Below are 19,801 nucleotides of genomic sequence, written 5' to 3'. Positions count from 1 at the left end.
GTTGGTCACTTACCAATTAAATCAAAATACACAACTCATCAAAAATAAAAATAAAAATTATTTGATCATTTTAGAAATTGTTTAATTTGTCACTTAAAAAATAAAGTTCACAAAAATTATAAAAAATTGAAGATTATTTTTAGAAAAAATGTTAGTTATCTTGAAAATAAGTATTTTTTTAATTGAATTTTTAAAAAATAATTTTTAGAAACAGTCAATCAAACAAGCTTTTGTATAATATTTTAATTTTTATTTATTTGAAAACAAATAATTATTATCAGAAAACGTAACAAAACAAGTCCTTAATAAGTTAGACCATACAAATATATGTATATATATATATATATATATATATATATAGATGCCTAATTAACAAAACTAGTTAAACTTGCACCTTATATATGGTTATTGGTTTTTTGATCAAAAAGGAATTGTTCTTGGCCTTTCACTTTTATAAATTGATTATTTGCTCATGGAAGGCCTTGAAATGAGAGGGTACTTAAATTTACCTTCTACTAAACAAAATTGCTAGATGAAAATCAGTTTATTAAATAGGAATCCACGGATCTAAAAAAATTGATGCCTTTCTGCCTTTTACTCTTGGTGGTATAAGTTTGTTTTGTTTCTTTCTGAAAAACAAAAAATAAAATAATTCACTAGTAAGTTTAAAAACGTATTGATGTTTAAAATTGATTATATTTTATAATATGATAAAGGCAATCCAACGGTAACAGTCCAATGAGGGGAACAAGAATGTAGGAGGTCGATATATTTAAAATTGATTATTGTCCCCACTGAGGTTTAAATAAATAGACAGTCTTGGCCGATGAAGTCTGTGTGGTCACGGGCTCTGCATCCCAATCCTACCCCTCTCTCTCTCTCTCTCTGAGCAAATGGCAGGCACTTCAGTTCTCTCTGGAGTCGCAAGGAGGTTAGTAGAACTTACCAATTTAAGCCTCTAATGATACTTAGAAATCACTTCTCTTTCTCTGATTAATTTCGCTTTATTTAATTAAATATGTGTTATATGATACTTAGAAATCACTTGTCTTTCTCCGATTGTTTTTTATTTATTTATTTAAGTAATTATGTGTTATTATATGTAAGAGAATCCTAGCTGGGTATATATATATATATGGTGCTTCTTTTTGTTTCAACACGATTATAGGATAGACACAGGCACACACATATATTGAGTAATTTTTATTTTTATTTATTTATTTATTTTTCTATCTAATGCTTTAAGGTTTTTCCTTTGGGTCAAAGAAATATGAAATCAACTTTAAGTGTTTTTTGTTTTTTTTTGGATTTAGTTTGTTTTAATGTTGATGTTAAATAGAATTAAGTCACAACTCACAACATGTTGCACATTAAGCACACACAATAACAGGCAAATAAATGTCGTAAATACCCAACCCGTCATATTGTATAACAGGGTGGCTCATGTTGGGTTTTAATCAAATAAATAACATGTAGATATCAAAATGAAAAATGATACATTTGCCAACCTAATCCTCCGATTTATCCTCCGAATCCTAGGTGGCCAGGCCACGTCAAACAAAAAAAATCACAGCCCTTTCTCTCTCCACGATTCCCCTCTCAAGCTCTCATCTCAAGCCAGGCGGGATGCTTCGCCGGCGATACAAAAAAATCACAGCTCTTTCTCTCTCCACAATTCCCCTCTCAAGCTAGGCGGAATGGTTCGGTGGCCGGCGAGACAGATCCAGCTTTGGCAACTGCAGCTTATGCACGCTGAGGTGGAGATGGTCTGGCTGTGACGGTCTCAAACTCGGAAGAACCAAGTCGAAGAGTGCGTGAGATCGGTGAGAGCTCTTCGCCGGAAAAACCAGTTTGGGGTTGATCGCCGGCGAGTGGTTCAGTTTTTGGGGGTAAGCCGCCACGCTCGAGGAGGGGTGGCTCGGCCGTGGAGTGGCGAGCTTATGGCGGCTCAGATGGACAGCTTGGACGGTGGTGAGGATGGGCTCGGGTGGGCGACGGGCTGGTTCGGCCAGGCGACGGCAGCGAATAGCCCGGCGGTGGCGATGGCAGTGAGCAGAAGGTGGAGGAACTCGATCGGGCCATCATCAGTCTCCATCAACTTCTTCTAGATGGAGCTCCGATCTGGCGACGGCTTGGCCCGTGAAGTCGATGACAAAGGAAAAGGAGATCACTTGGGATCGACGTTGTGGTCTTGGTTTGTAAAGCTTCGGATCAGGCAAAATTGGGTCGGATTTGTTGTGCGATGTTGTCATCGGGAACGGTTATTTGATGCGGCGAAGTTTTCCGGCGGTGCCTCCAAGCAACTCAGAGATGAAATTCTTGGTTGGATGATGATTAGAATTTGATCTCTTTCTCATGCTCTATCTCCCTGTACCGGTGGAGAAAGCCAGCGATGGTAGAAACAGAGGGGAATCGTGGGGAGGGAATGAAAGAGAGAGAAAGAGAACAGAGTTTTTTTGTTGCTGACTTGGCCTGGCTACCTAGGATTCGGAGGATAACTCGGACGAATAAGTCGGCAGATGTATCATTTCTCTATCAAAATTAATTATGAATTAAAGAGAGGTTTTTGATATCATACCTGATTAGAAAATTAAATTTTAAATACCTTTGAGAATTCCTTAATGCCCTTTAAGATATCTAAAAAATTAGAGCGATTTACCCCCTTTTGAGAGTTGTCGATACGATAGGTCTGAATAAGGGTTTTAAAACCCTTATATAACAACAATATGGGAGAGGACTTCTTTACAAACAAACATACCTAAGTCTCCCTTCCTATCATGGAAATTTAGATATTAATGGTTAGAATTAAATCATACCAAATAAGTTGAAAAACCACAATCCAACATTATAAAACTATACTCCCAATTAGACCACCAAATTAGAAAGTACAACCCGATATATCAAGTATCAATAATCACATTGCAATCCTATTTTAGAAAATGTAGTGTATAGGATCATAAAATAATTTTTATTATTTTATATATAAAAATTTCCAACAATCTCCCACTTGATCCATGCACTTTAAGTTTTATAAAAATGATACTATGGATTGCAACACACTTTAGGAAAAAAAAAAAACAAAAACAGATCCAAGAAACCCAATATAATATCAAAACACTGTCTTATAGGTAATATAATTTTAACCATTCAATGATTCAATCCCTATGAGCTATCTTTAAATTGCGGAAACGTCTGTAACCTGAATAAATATTATATTGATTAACGCCACATAAACAACATATAAAATAATATATTACAGTTTTAGGGAGTATTACTTTAATTCGTGCTTGGAGTTTTAAACCGAATTTCTCAGGGTGTTTTACTATGTGTGAAAAAATCGTCCACCCTGCGGGAACAGATAAAATGCCATAAAAAAATCACCTTTTGGCAGAAATTTAAATTTTACTTTACCCCAAACCTGTGATAAAATCGCACATAGACCTATTTGATTATATTTGAATTATTATTAAACACTTTCACTATTTTTTGGCAAGAGGGTTATTTAGATATTATTCAAGTACTCTCAAATATTCTACTCACTTATCCCACACTAAGACATTGATCACCTTTTGGCAGAACTAATGCCCTCATGTAGGTAAGTGCACTGTGAGTCTGTGAGACCTCAATAAGACTAATATTTTAAAATTCCAAAAATAATAACCTCCGTGAGCGTGTCACCTTTTGGCAGGCATCACCCACTTTGGCTACCACCTTTGAAACGGTCACATTACCAGTCTTCCTAAACCCCAAGGTAGAACCTAAATTGCAAAAGTTCCATTTATTAAGTTCAACAATTTCTTTATAATGCACATAAACTAAACCCAAATATTATGGAACACTTGATTAATTTCACTGTAATATAAATGGCTTTAATACAAATAAAATAAAGCCTCCTCATACATCTTAAGAAATTACAATGAACAATATAATAATAACATGTACATCAATCAAGATTTAAAATCTCAATTCTTTATATACTTTAATTAAAATAAAATAACAAAAAACTTGATGCATATATATTATATATCCGATAAACAATTTAAAGTAATTGAATCTTTAAATCAATTAGGTTAATACTGTTTACTTATGACACACAAGTCCCATAAGTTTTTCAACCTAAAATTAAACAATTAAACTTGAATCTTTAAATTAATCAAATCAATAATACTTACTTATAGCACGCAATCCCCTATAAGTTTTTTAATTTAAAATTGAACAAGTATTATGAATTACTCAATAAAATTATTGGACATAGAACACGGCTCGACTGCTGCGTAACTTTACATTAAACCAAAAAGGTCACTCGTGCATGTATATATTGCATCAAATAGTTTATTCATACAAAATATACACCGGACAATCAAATCATTCCATTTTGATACACGTAATTCAAGATCAATTTCTCATATTAATGCATAATAGAATATTTCATTCAAGAATCATATACAAATCAAATTCTTGAACAACATATCAACATGGATTAAATTTAACTGAAAAATAAATAAATAACTATTTATAACCATCCATGTACATCAAATAAACTTAAAAAATAATTTATTCAATGGTTCCACAAGTGAGGCATAAATAATGAACCCAAGAATATGATATCAAAACCAAATCATCTCAATTTTATATACAGTCTCCCAAATATTCAATAATTATTATTACAACTTTTGAACCTTACATCTCTCAAAGGATATGATATCATTCCATCCCTTTGAACTTACATTGACAGTGAATTCAAAATATAAAATATGAAATGAAATTTTTTATTCCGAACAGAGTGTATTAGCCATATATATATATACACGCGAATACACAAACCTATATTACTTGTGACATTATTCTTATCATGTACCAATAAAATTATATTTATACCACACATGGGATTATGCAATTTCGTCACCATGCTGATGAGATTACTATCAACTGGTCAGTGAACAATTAATATACAATACATAAAATTATTACCTCCCATGAAATAATTTAAAAATTAATTAAATATTCAATCAAATCCCATTTATGAAGAAGAATTAATACTGATTTCAATTACATAACAAACTGTGTCATGCTTAAATCCTTTTTTCTTTTCTTTCTCGTTCGGCGTGCTGATTATATGATATCATTTTTAAACAAAACCTTATATGCTTATATATATATATATATATATATATATATATATATATAAATCAAGTACAAACACACACAATTTTCAGCCTTACATCTTAGGACACAAAGACAGAGTAAAGAAAAAAAAAAATTTAGGCAATCAGTGGGATTTCAAATATTTCCATAGTAGATCATAAATTAATCTTTACAATTTTTGATTTTTACAGACCCTATCTTGGCTCGGATACCAGTTATTAAGTTTTAATCAAATAAATAATATGTAGATATCAAAATTAATTATGAATTAAAGAGAAATTTTTGATATCATACTTGATTAAAAGATTAAACTTTAGATCCTTTTAGAATTCCTTAGTACCCTTTAAGAGATCTGAAAAATTAGAGTGTTTTATCTCATTCTGAGAGTTGTCGATACGATAAGTCTGAATAAGGTTTTTAAAACCCTTATATATAACACTAACATGAGGACGACTTCTCTATAAACAAGCATACCTAAGCCTCCCTTCCTATCATGAAAATTTAGATATTAATGGTTAAAATTAAACCATACCAAATAAGTTGGAAAATCACAATCCAACGTTATAAAACTATACTCTCAATTAGACCACAAAATTGGAAAGTATAACCCAATCTATCAAGTATCAATAATTACATTGCAATATTATTTTATAAAAACGTAATGTATAAGATCATAAAATAATTTTTATTATTTATATATATAAATTTTCAATAGTTCAGTCAGTCCGCGGAAGACTCAGCGGTGGCTAATTCGGTTCTTGTAAGGATTGCAATTAGCAAATTTATTTATTATTATTATTATTTTTTCTTTCTAATTGGGACTCACACACACTGTCTCCACTGAGGTTCGAACCCTTAATCTTTCTTCGGAAAGTAGGAGCCTCACAGGCCTGTTGGATCTTTTTGCTACTGGTCTTACTTGTTGGACTTGTTTAATATTGGACGGCTTATCCTTAAGTCCACCATCTTAAAATTGAATAAATTATAACTTAGTTCTATTTTTACAATTTGAAGACAAACAAGTCTTATAAAATTTTTACTAAAGTAGTAATGAATTTTTTTTTTTATTTACTTTTACCCTCAGATTCAATATATATATATATATATATATATATTTTCTCCTGCTAATATCATAAAACAAAAACTAAAGCACAGAAAAGCTAGAATCCTCTTTCATATTATTATCCTTTAATCTTTCTAACATAAACAAATTTGGACACCCCTAGAATCAGCCACACACACAAAAAGAAAACGAAGAAAAAAAATGTATGTATATATGAAGGTTGTCTTGCAAACATAATAATAGCATGATTTCAATAAAAACAAACAAACAAACAAAAAATTATGCAAAAGGGCGATTAGTATTTGTGAACATAAATCTAAAAAATTGAATGTGTTGTAATATTGATTCAACTGATTTTTTTGTTGCATCTAAGAATGAAAATAATAATTACCAATTTAGCATCTGAATCACATAACTAACCAAGGAAAAATTGAGAAATCCTACTTTAATTGAAGCAAAATAGATAAATGTAGTGGACCAAAATAGATGAATTTTTTGAAATTTGGATGGTTTTGCATGTCGTTTACCACCGGTACTAGTTTGAGCTCGACAATTTCATAAAAGGGTCCTAAATTTGATGAAGCAGCTTTCCTATGCCTTGTAAACAATTAAAACACCACGGAGTGTTTATCAATGCAAGGAAAATGTATGAGTTACAGTGATGAATGAAGAAGGCTAAAAGAGGTATTTTAATTTTTATAGACCTTTATCGGAAATAAATTTTAAAAGTAGAATTTCTTTATCCCGTTGAAATTTAATAGGACTTAATTATCTTTATGGATTACTCAATTCAGAGTTATGTTTGAATATATTAATTAAAATGAGTTAAAATTTTAAGTAATAGAGACATTATTACTTATTATTGAATGTTGAACACTGAATTTTTTTATTTATATTTAATTATCACTTAAAAACTTTAATACTTAAAATTTAATTTTTAAAATTTTCAATACTTAATTTTCACAGTTTTATCAAAAGCACACATAATTATGTTTCCGTTTGTTTGGACGTAAAATATTTTTCAAAAAATTATTTTTTATTTTCTGGTGTTTGGTTGTCGTAAAATATTTACGAAGAAAAAAAATATTAAAATTTAATAAAAATAACTTATTCGTCAATTTTTGGCAAGTTATTTTACATGTCCCGCTCGATGGACTCCATCTCAACCTCGATATAGACCTTTGCCAAATAGCTATATATTTTTCCTAAAACAAAATATATATTTTCTAAAAAGAATAGTTTACTTCGAAACATACGGGGCCTTAAAGTATAAAATTTTGAATTATCAATCTAACACCCTTGTCTCTCCATGTTAATATGTATAGGCTAGAGGGCAAGGTGGCACTGATTACCGGAGGAGCCAGCGGCATTGGCAAATGCACGGCAAAAGTGTTCACAGAGCATGGAGCCAAAGTTGTGATAGCCGATATCCAAGACGAACTGGGCCACTCGGTCCGCGAGGCCCTAGGCCCATCAAATTGTACCTACATCCACTGTGATGTTACTAATGAGGAGGATATCAAAAATGCTGTAGACGCAGCAGTTGATACCTATGGAAAACTGGACATCATGTTCAACAATGCCGGAATATCAGACCCGAACAAGGCCCGTGTCATAGACAACACGAAGGAGGACTTCGAGCGCGTGCTTAGTGTCAATGTCACCGGTGTTTTCCTGGGCATGAAACATGCAGCTCGGGTTATGGTACCGGCCAGAAGTGGCACCATAATTTCAACTTCTAGCATAAGCTCAAATGTTGGTGGTGCAGCGTCACACGCTTATTGTTGCTCAAAACACGCAATACTAGGCCTTACAAAGAACTTGGCAATTGAGCTGGGACAATTTGGGATTAGGGTTAATTGCTTATCACCCTACGCGCTTGCAACGCCTTTGGCTACCAAATTTGTCGGCCTTGGTGATGAGGATCTTGAGAATGCAATGAGTGCGCTTGCCAACCTCAAGGGCGTGCATCTGAAGGCAGAAGATGTGGCTAATGCAGCCCTTTATCTAGCAAGTGATGAGGCTAAATATGTGAGTGGTCACAACCTCTTCATCGATGGAGGTTTTAGCATTTATAATTCGTCATTTAACATGTTTCAGTATCCACCAGATGCTTGATCCATCCCATGGTTTATTGGCATAAGTCTAAATTTTTAGACATCTGAATTTCACGAATCTAAAATGTTTGTGTGTGTCTGTGGGGACTATAAGGCCTCTTCAAATTTTTAGAGCTGTAAGATGGAGGATGGTTTTTGAAGCTTGTTGGGCTATTAATGCTGAGATAAGGTTCTAAATTAAAATCTCCATTTTTTGTATGTTGCTATGTTGTATAACTTATTGTATTATTAGTGTATGCTTGAAGGAATAAGGATATATAGTCACATATATATTCACATGGTTACTTTTCGCTGTAATACAGTTAAAAATATAAATAAAAATATTTATCCGAAGAATCATATGATTGATCGGAAAAGTTGATTACGAGGTTGGATCCTCAAAGTGAATTCAAATGTTTCCTTGAAAGAGTACGTGTAGCTGATAAGTATATTCATATTCAAAGGAGATAAACGGCTTGGAATTGGAATTGGGTGCCCTTCAAAGGAGATATATTCAAATGTTTTTGTCTGTTTATTTGGTTTGGGCTCTAGGAGGGCAGTTTCAAGGATGGGCTTTGGTGGGCTTGAACCCACCCCAAACAAAATTCTATTGATAGAACTATTATCAATTTTAGACCAGTTCAAAAATACATTTATTAACTATTGGCAATTTCTGGATCCGCCTTCTAACCCATTTGTGTACAATTTCTCTCCTTTTTATTGAATACATTAACTTACCCAAAAAGAAAAAAAAAAAAAAAAATTTTTTTTGGCAAATAACAAATACTTTTACACTGCCTACAAAATTCAATGAATAATGGACAAACCATAACTCATAAGCATTTATACTGTAAAATAATTTCAATAAAATGGAAAAAAAGAAAGGCTGCTATTGGCGCTCTACCAATATTCTCTAGTGCTTTTTTTTTTTTTTTTTTTTTTTATAAATAAAATTACAAAAAAATCCCAATACCTAAAGTCATTAATTCTTACATTTTTAATTGCCATTATTACCCTACTTTATTAATGTTAGGGGAGTCCTGATGAATTGTAATTTTTATCTTTATTCTCACATCCTTCACTTCTCAATCAGGCTATATTATGCCCCTATTGAGGTATTATTTGTGAATTTACTGGTACTTGATACAACATTAATGATATTTTCTTTACTCCCCCAAATTATTACGTTGGATTTCACAATAATTGACGGATTGAGAAAAAGGACCACAATGGTAGCACATGCAACTAGAGCACAATTTGAGAATAAATTAATTATGAATGTTCTTCCTTTGTTCTTCTTTATCAACTTTTTTATTTTTTTATTCCATGCCCCAAAATTGGGTGACCACTTACTGTACCCCTTTACCTCCATCTTCGACCAGAGGGGCAAGACAGTCTATTCCGTAGCAATTCATTGACGAACAAGGAAGGGAGCTCGAAGAACTCTTATTGACTTGAAAAAACGATTTACTTGGAAAAGCTGCTGGAAGCATAGAATGAGCGAAGTCGTAACAGAACAGGGTAGCACAGTAATGGAAGATGAGATACGGGGTGGGACTACTTGGTATTCCCATCAGTGTGCTCCCGGCTTTAATCAGCCCTCAAGGGTGCGGGCTTGAAAATTATTTAACAATGTTTTTTTGATAAGAGAAGGTGTTTAATCTTTAATCCATAAATAGGATTGCCATAAAGTAGATGCCTCGTAGCATCTCTGATGTCCTTTCAAATGGGTTCTCAAACTCAAAATATAGGAGTCGAATAAAAATTAGACTCTCCAATGGGCTCTCATTGTTTTGAGATTCTCAAATGTATTATCAAATATAGTGTCTGTCAATTTTTTTTTGCCAAGTTCTTTATTTCTATAATGGTGCCATTTCCGCTCAATCCTATCTCATCTCTCTCCATTTCGTTACATTCTCTCTCTCCCTTTCGTTGTCATTCTCTCTCCCTTTCCTTGCCGCTCACATCACTAGTTCCAAGTGCATCGGCTCCAAGTTTAGCGGTTCCAAGTGCGTCTCTCTCTCTCTCTCTCTCTCTTTCACAGACACACATTGAGATCTACAATAGCTAATCTATTTTCCGTTTAGCTTTGCATGTGTTTGAATTTTTCTCAATATTGTTTATTGCTTATAAATTATAACTCTTATTGTTTATCACTCTGTTTTTAATCTAGAAAGATTACATCAGCTTCTTCAAAATTTGGTGTCTGTTGATAATTGTTTAACTGAATCGAAATTTATTGTGTTTTGTTGTAATACGGGGATTTGACAATAATAGTTGGGAATAGTAGTTGAAAAAGAATGGTTATCGTATCAAAAAATAACATTTTGAATGAAATGTACCATTAAAACAGAATTGTTAAAATATAACATTTTGATACTGTAACTCCTCTTAAAATATAACTTTGATATGCAAAATGCTCTTATAACACATTGTCATATTTTTTGTATGACAATTTCTCGTATCCCATTTAACTGGTGGTTGGTTTGGGGTGTGCTCTGCCCTTTTTGTCCTGATTCACGAATTGGTCTCTCGTTCCCCGTCTTCCCATGTACTGGTTTGGCGTTGCATTGGTTTCCAACTTCCCTATCTCTTCTCATACTTCTTTCATGACCAAAAATAATAATAAATAAAAATAAAATAAAAGTAATATACAGAATCAATCAAACTTCGAAGTTAGTAGTAGTGTTGCGTTTGTGACGGTACGAAATTTTATTTTATTTTATTTTATTTTATTTATTTATGTAATGTGATAAACTTGGTATATGGTAAAATTCATCCGTATGGGTCAGTGATTTGTAGTACACAAAAAATGTGAGTGAGAAATTAAGAAACTTAAGTGAGAGTAAATAAGGAATTAAAATTGAGGAAGAACTCCAAACCATAATAGGAAAGAATGATTATGGTATTTAGAATGTAAGCTTTGTATTATGAGTTTGAGGATTTTTTTTTTGTAATTTTATTTTAAAAGACAAGAAGAGTATAGCGCTTTGTTGGAGCTCTAATATAAGTAGCCAAAAGAAATTGTATGATAAAATTGTGAGTACATATTAATGATTTTGATTTAGGATAATATTGATATTTTGTGCCTCTAACTGTAACTATTCATGTCTCTGAAAGTCGTGTTTATGTTTCTTGCTAATAAAAATAAAAATAAATAAATAAATTTAATTTGTGGTGTATATGCGAGAGATTTTCATTGCAGTAGGGAGAAAACGGATGAAATGACGAGTAATTTTAAGGGATGTGGTCTTCTGTCCTTTTTATTGATTGACCAACCTTCATACCTCGTTGGATGAATGTCACAAATTTAAGGGCGTATTTGTAAATTCACAATGCTGAACTGTAAGGGAGTTTACTGTTTACATATGAGCAGATCAGAGTCTAAGCATCTTTGTGAAGGAATAAAAACGTGTAGTGCGTGTGTGAGAGTTAATTTTTACCAGAATGGGCAGGGCAGGGCACATGTGCCCCATTTAAATGAGCCAGAGACTTTCGTAGAGGGTGGATCAAATTCAGTTTTTAAAAAATGGGCCCAATGATTGATGGAAGGCATGGCCCGCAAACCCCCTTAGTTTGTGACTCGATCTACTGCAACTGATTCTTTATATATGGATAATTTTAAGCTTTAATTGAGTAGTTATTCGCTTGCCACTTCTATTTCATATAGGGATAATTATAAGCTTTAATTGGTTGTTTTCATAAATATTTCATTTTCATAAGTTATTTATTTTGTATTTTGATTTTAAAATTTTTATGATTAGTTTTGATATTAATATTCATTGTTAAATTAATATACTTTTTAAATAAAATTTATTAATTTATATATGTATTATATAATATGTAGAAGACATTCGAGGCAAAAATGTATTAATATATATAACATTTAGATTTCAACTTTTGTATTTATTAAACAATCTTAATGAATTTAGCTCTAAAAATTAATACAATATCAAACAAATTTTTAGATTAATACATTCAAACACTTCAAATTTTAACACTTAAAATTCAGCACTTGAAATTTCAATACTTAATTTTGAATTTTATCAAATAACACCTAAGGCTATAACTTCTACAAATAATTCTTTTCATCTGATATAAATTATTGTATCACTAAGGCATCCATTCCATATGCAATCAAATATTTATCAAAGTTAGCACACAAATTTTCAAACAATGTATTCCGATTATTTTACTCCTTTTGATTTTAATTTTTTATTAAAATAAAATTATTAGAAATTATTGAAAAAAAAAAAAAAAAAAAAATTTTTTTGGCTCAAACACTGAAGAATACGAAGCTTGCCTCCAATTTTTTCTTGGGTTGAAAACAAAAGTGATTTGTTAAGTCCAACTTCAAAATTTAATGGTACATTGGCTCCCACAAGCATGAAGAACAACTGGGAGAACGCGGCGCTTGCCTCCATTTGTTTTGGTTTGAAAACACAAAGTGTTTTGTTAAGTCCAACTCCAAAATTCAATGGTGAATTTATTAGTCACGCAGTGTAGGGACAACTTGCACTTCGCATCACACACCCACACACATGGGCAAGTTGCTTTCATCCAGTGTATTTATTTGAAGAAATCTGTGAAGCAAGCAGTTGGAGCGAGCAACATGCTGGCTTTTATTTCTACATAACTTACCATAATTGTAATATAGACTTTATTTAGACCTTGCAATGTAACATCCCTGTGACAAAACTAACATGACAACCCAATTACACACACACACCAAAAAGAATTGAGTTTTGCTTCAAAAATGAATTGGTTTTTATAATTACTCCAATAAATATAGTCTGAAAAGAATTTTTGTATGTTTTTAAAAATAACAAAATTTGTTTTCTAATTACTTATCATAATCACTAATTCCCACAAGTCGGTTATATAGTCGGTATCATTTTTCATTTTTCAAAAGAATTAAATTTGGGAGTTTGGTGGCAGACAGCTACGTACAGCTGGGTTTTCTTAATGTATCTTCTAGAACATGTGTAAATATTTCTCCTATGTTTTGCTACCTATAAAATGCCTTCACATAACATGTAGTAGTTATCAGTACTGGCCGTTTTAGTCCTCCCATTCATTTGCTTTCATATTAACAACTTGAATATGAAGTGTCACTCTCTAAACTGTAGTCAATCTCTTGCTCCTATTGCTAAAAGGTATGCTCATTGTCCCCTCAACTTGTCCAAATTCTCTCTCTTAATTTCCCATATCTAACTATGTACTTGCATCAATAATCCTACATATGTATGTATATATTGCAGGTTAGAGGACAAGGTGGTCATAATCACCGGCGGAGCAAGTGGTTTTGGCGAAAGCACTGTGAGGTTGTTTGTCCGCCATGGTGCCAAGGTGGTCATTGCGGATGTTCAGGATAGTCTAGGCCAGGCACTTTGTGAAGAGCTTGGCTCCAAACATAGTGTTACCTATGTACATTGTGATGTCACCAGTGACTCTGATGTCAAAAATGTGGTTGATACTACAATGTCCAAGTATGGCAAACTCGACATCATGTTCAACAATGCTGGTATAACGGGCAACTTGGATCAAACAATTCTTGGGGCGGATAATGAGAACTTCAAAAGGGTTTTCGACGTCAACGTGTTTGGTGCATTCTTGGGTGCCAAACACGCCGCTAGAGTCATGATCCCGGCTCAAAAAGGTGTCATTCTCTTTACTGCTAGTATTGCTTCGGTCAATGCCGGTGAGTCGCCTCACGCCTACACGGTGTCGAAGCACGCGATAGTTGGGCTGACCAAGAACTTGTGTGTGGAGTTGGGACAGTATGGGATAAGGGTTAATTGCATATCTCCTTGTGCTGTTGCTACCCCATTGCTCAGAAATGCAATGGGGATGGAGAAGGGCATGGTGGAGGGATTGGTTTGCGCTTCGGCCAACTTAAAAGGGGTGGTGCCGACCGCGGAGGATGTGGCGGAGGCCGCCTTGTACTTGGGCAGCGATGAGGCGAAGTATGTTAGCGGACTTAACCTTGTGGTGGACGGCGGTTATAGCACAACCAATCAGTCTTTCAGTTTGGTACTTAAAAATTTGATGATGCATTGAGCCAAATTGGATGCTATCCTATGTATATGTTATGGTTTGGATGGTTGAAATTTTATTTTTGCTTTTGATTCCTTAATTTGATGGGTAAGCACTCAAGTGATACTTAAAATGTGCAACTTTAGGTTGGTTTGAGTCTCCAATGACATTATTGCCTTCTATGGTTGAGAATTAAGACTTTCTGTTTTAGGTTTCTTTGTTGGTTATGCAATTGGAAAGGCAGTAGATATAAAGTTGTATGTATTGATACATACATACATACATACATACATATATATATCTTAATTCTCAACCATAGAAGGCAATAATGTCATTGGAGACTCGAACCAACCTAAAGTTGCACATTTTAAGTACCACTTGAGTGCATACCCATCAAACTAGGGAATCAAAAAGCAAAAATAAAGAGAGCAAAAAATAAAAAATCAGAGTGTAAAAAGAAGAGAGAGAGAGAGAGATGGTAACGTGGATCCGATTTTGGAGAATGCATATGGTAGTTGTGTTGTGACTGTAGTGGTGAAGATGGTGGCTGTGATGGTGTGGATATAGCGGTAGTAATTGAGGCAAGGACGATGAGAGAGATTAAGGAGAGATTGAATAAAGATATTAGCTAATTATGGTAAATTAACTATAGTTAGATCTGATAAAGTAATAAGGTGTAATTTTCCTAATTGACTTTTGATTCGTTGAAAAGTCCGTTGTTTTGAACTGCATAAGAGCTTTCATGTATATGGTATTTATTATCTTTTTATTTTTGAAAGGTATATACATGCCATTGCCTAAATGCAATTGGGTAACCATGGGACGGGTTTACAAAGGCTCCAAAGGGGCAATTGATTCTCTCATGATCTCTGTAGATCTGTACATTGCTCGTGTGATGACCAAGTTTATTTTTATTTTTATTTTCCTTTTATATTTGTTTTTAATTGTATTTTGGTATGTTGTGGGGCCTAAGTTGACTAGTGGGTGAGATATGTGTGGATGAGAATGTGTGTGACATGTATATGTGTGTGTATAGAGAGATAAAGTGTAAGATATATCAAAAATCCTCTCATTTCTCTCACTCCACCGACACTCTCTCTTCTCTCTCCCATTCTTTTATTTTTCATGTTACTTCAACCATTTCTCCACCATTTCACCTCCAACCTTTGAGATTTTGAGCTTGCATAGAAGGGAAGTTGACGGGGACTACGAGAGGAACAAAGCCCCTTAATCAATTTTGGATTTGGAGCACATTTTTCTTTTGGAGTAGCTAGGGTTTGCTCCTAGCTTGAGGTAGGGGTGTATTGTGCTTATAACCTAGGAGTTCTTGGAATTTTATGACCATTTTGTGAGTTATGCATACACTTGTGTGTGTGGGTTTAATTAGAGAGCTTATATAATGATTTAATTGCATGTCCATAATATTTTATTGAGTTTTTATATCAATTTTCATGTGTAATATGTTATTTGTTCCATTGTTGATATTATGGATGTTAATTAAAGTCCTAGATCTTAATGTGTACAATTTCTTGTAATTAAAGTGCCTTATATGTTGTGTTTATTTATGGAATTATCATGTATTTGTTATTTTGTGAAGGTTAATTTTGAAGATGTATATATCTATGATGATGTTACACTTTTACGCACTTGAAATTTGATATAATGATAACATGAATTTAAATAACTTTAAAATACCCAATTTGTTGACATTGTATTAAAGAGTAGGTCATTATAGTGATTTGGACCATAGGACATGGATTGTGTGATTAGTATAATTTATGTGCGCATGTGAAGTGCAATTTGGGCATATCATGGAATATGGATTATTTTGTGAACTTGTTTGTTGATTTTGGAAGATACTCGGGGGTTATTACTTTGAGAATGCGAGGGTTCGGCGCTCGCGGGTGAAACATGAGTTTCCCCACTTTATATTGGCCAATCGGTTAGTTTCCTGCGGACTAATAATCCGAAAATGACTATTTTTATTTAGGCACATAGCATGGCTATGTAACCGGGAGTGTGGGTGTGTTCCGAGTTATCCCGTTAATTGATTTCGACTTTTATTTTCAAGTTGGCATTTATGTGTTATTGCAACTTGTGAATTTATGTACATTACATTATATTATTTATGTTTGTCTTGATGAATGAATTAATATTATTTATGCTAGACTAGGATGATCCTATTTAGGTTCCCCTTGAGACTAGACATTAGGAAACATGTTCCTTGTATTGTATGACCATGTAATGTTTGTAGAATTTTGAGAAACCTAGTTTATATTCATGAGACATTCATACGGAGCAATTCGTTGCTCACCCCATTGATTCTTATATTTTTCAAGAAAGGGCATTGCCTAAGAGGAGGTTCCTCATTCCTAGCTTGATTGGGATCTTGACAACATTTTTGAGCTACTTGTGATAATTATGACATCCATAGTGTAGTTTACTTTTGGACTTATATTTTGACACATGGTGTATTTTGGATATTATATTTGATGACATGTTTGTAATATTCTTTTGGAGGAGGGAAATGACGTTGGAACTCACCCATCTATCTTTTGGAGTTCTTATGGAATTTCCTCTCTTATCTTTACTCATGTAATCCCTTAACATTATTTCTCACCTTATGAATTGTAATGAGGCCATGGTGGCCATGACTTATATAGTGGGATTGAACAATTATTGTTTAAGTTGTGTACATGTGGGTTCATTTGGATAGTTTAATATAAATGGTTAATTAATCATGCTATTATTTATTTTATGAAACTATTATTATTATTATTTATGTGGTGAATGACACCGGTTTTCTTCAATTAATTATTTATTTACTCAAGTGAATTTAACTAATTAATTATTTATTTAACTATCTATTATTATTATTATTTTTCATTTATTTTTATTTTTATTTCTTCGAGACCGAGTCGTGGAATTGAGGGCGTGATAGCTCAAAATAGTGATTGTTCTGCACAGTGTGTGTGTGTCTATATATAAATATCTCTGTAACGCTGGAATGAATATTCAATGAGTTGGGCTCGGAACTTCATTTCCTCAACTATGGTATCAAGTTGAGGTCTCTGAATCATATTTATCAGCTTCATGATTGAATTTCAGGAATAGCATGTAGTAGTTACAGAACAGTGACAGGGCATTTATGAATCATAATCCATCCACTAATTGGATCATCAATGAGTTGATTAGTGAAGTTTGGCCAGTTTGGGCAATTCAGTTCTCATTTCATTAGAATTAACCAATACTTGTCTTCTTATGGGTAAGAGACCATGTTACATTTTATTTAAATTTTAATAGACTTGACCTTTTTAAAAACATGAGTCTGAATTCATTTTTTTTCATCTCTTATCCTAGAAGAAAAAAGTTTAGGTTATCATTAATTGTTTGGTGGCGTCTTTTATTACTTTTTTAGAGTTTATTTATATATATAAAAAAATCAAACTCCAATTTGGATCACACATCTATAGGTTTTTAAATTAAATAATATTATTAGTACATAGTTGGTAACCTTCGAAATTACTAGCATTTTATACTAAACATATCAAGACCGCTTATGAGAGCTATAACTCAAAGCTTGCTGTTGAATCTACCGTCTACCAACTAAAACCAACACGGATTGGAAGGCGATGGCGCTGTTTAGGAGAGGTATTGGAAGGTAGTATGATTTTCTTAATTTTGTTCATGAATTCCATTTTTAACGGTTGTATATATACCGAATACTGGGGGGTCAATTCAATTACATTCGTATTTGGTAAAGTTTGGTGCTCATGTTCTGATCTGTTCTGTTCACATGGGTCAAATGTTCATTTCGGTTTCTCTCTTTTCTTTGATTCACTGTGCTGCATGTACTTGGTAATTTTAATGCCTTTTAAAAATGTCAATTTGTAGCCTTTTTTGTGGATGATATTGTCTTGTATCCTAAGTTGACACTAATACTGAACCCTAAAATTAGACGCCATGGTACGAACATTGTCTACATAGGTTTTTGTTGAGTGGATAAGTGTTTTAAGGTATTGTGATGAAGGGATTTGAGGAATTGGTGAAAGGGCTTGAAACGGTTTATGGTGGATTTATTTGTTAGGTTGAAGACAATGTTGTGGGCCGGAGGTAGGAGATATATATTATATATTTATGGAAAATGATAAGATAACCTAACCAAACAACTATTTGAAGTTAACAACTATTTGAACTTAACATGTCAGATTATTTTTTTAAAACATAACTCTTACCTGTTCCCTTCTCTTTCCTCTCTTTCCCTAATTCTTGATTTTTCTTTTGTATTCAATTTTATCTTTGATTTTGGTTTTGTCTCTCTTTTTGATTCCGCAAAATTGAAGATAAAATTAAAAAAAAAAATTAAATTTCTTCATGTTTTGCAAATACAGAAGCACAAAACCAAAACACAACAAAAAAGTAAAAGAAAAAGAAAAAGAAAATAAAAATTGCAACTGTTGTTTCTCTTCAAATTTTGTATCATAAAAATCAAACAGAAACTTTGAGAAGATTCAGCGTTTCTCTTCCCTAGTTTTTTTTTTTTTTTTGTGGATATTTACTTACTCAAAAAAAAAAAAAAAAATCTTTGTATTTTTCATCTGGAATTGGAAAGATTTATTCTTGGAAGATTTATGAATAGAGAAAAGTAGTGATCTTGAAAAAGGAGCGGTGATAAAGAATTTTGGATCTTGCCTCTAGGATACTTTGGATATGTATATATCAAGAAAGGGGATGTATAAGAAGAATTGGTGAAGAACCAGACACAGAGAGGAGGATAAACAAAGAGGAAGAGAGAGAAAAAGGAAAAATTGGGAAAGAAAAGATCGATGATGAGGAGTTAGGTAATAAAATTATTGTTTATTTCGATAAAAACTTTTGGTTTCTTTATCACTGCTCTATATTTATATAGATAGAGAGAGAGTGAAAGAGTATATATATATATAGAATACATATATACATACATGACTGTCTAACTGTGATAACAGTTCACTGACGGCAAACCCTTGTTTGCAATATTTTGAAAACAAGAAGGATTTATATACACAAAATGAACTATAGGATAATAGGGGTGTTATGTGCACAAAATGGGAGCCTTACACTCTGGCCTTTCGAGGAACAAAAAAAAAACACAGAAGTGAACCTAAGGGGTGTATTTTTGCATTTCGCCCTTCATATAGAGCAAAAGTTGCAAAACTAATGACAATGGTGAATAGGCTTCTATGGCTGAGATTTTAAGTTTGGTTCCATTTCTTCGTTGAGAATGCATTTGATGGTGCAATTAATTTGTAGACTTATATATGTTCATGAGAAATCAATGACAGCATGTGCAATTAAATTTTAACACACTCTACTTTTTGCTTTTCCATTTTTTTTTTTTAAATGAATTTTATTGCTATTCATTTCGTAGAGGTGCAATAGGCAAATGAAGAAAGTCGAGTGTCAAAATGGTTTGTGAATTGGC

The 19,801-nt window shown here is 32.9% G+C and overlaps 2 protein-coding genes across 2 annotated transcripts; both read left to right on the top strand.

Moving 5' to 3' along the window:
- Positions 1–811: 811 nt before the first annotated feature.
- LOC132293251 (secoisolariciresinol dehydrogenase-like) lies at positions 812–8,523 on the top strand. Its single transcript, XM_059790630.1, has 2 exons — positions 812–931; positions 7,534–8,523. The coding sequence occupies exons 1-2, from the start codon at positions 894–896 to the stop codon at positions 8,324–8,326; spliced, it is 831 nt and encodes a 276-aa protein (XP_059646613.1). The 5' UTR covers positions 812–893; the 3' UTR covers positions 8,327–8,523.
- A 4,832-nt stretch (positions 8,524–13,355) lies between these two features.
- Positions 13,356–15,260, top strand: LOC132293248 (short chain aldehyde dehydrogenase 1-like). Its single transcript, XM_059790629.1, has 2 exons — positions 13,356–13,460; positions 13,566–15,260. Exons 1-2 carry the CDS (start codon positions 13,408–13,410, stop codon positions 14,362–14,364), a joined length of 852 nt encoding a protein of 283 aa, XP_059646612.1. The 5' UTR covers positions 13,356–13,407; the 3' UTR covers positions 14,365–15,260.
- Positions 15,261–19,801: the final 4,541 nt, after the last annotated feature.

This window comes from Cornus florida, unplaced genomic scaffold (genome assembly GCF_030987335.1).
Source record: "Cornus florida cultivar Cherokee Brave unplaced genomic scaffold, ASM3098733v1 CherokeeBrave_3.0.0_Hap2_Chr02, whole genome shotgun sequence".
Taxonomy (NCBI): domain Eukaryota; kingdom Viridiplantae; phylum Streptophyta; class Magnoliopsida; order Cornales; family Cornaceae; genus Cornus; species Cornus florida.
Note: the sequence above shows the minus strand (reverse complement) of the source record. Positions and strands in the feature narration are given on the sequence as shown.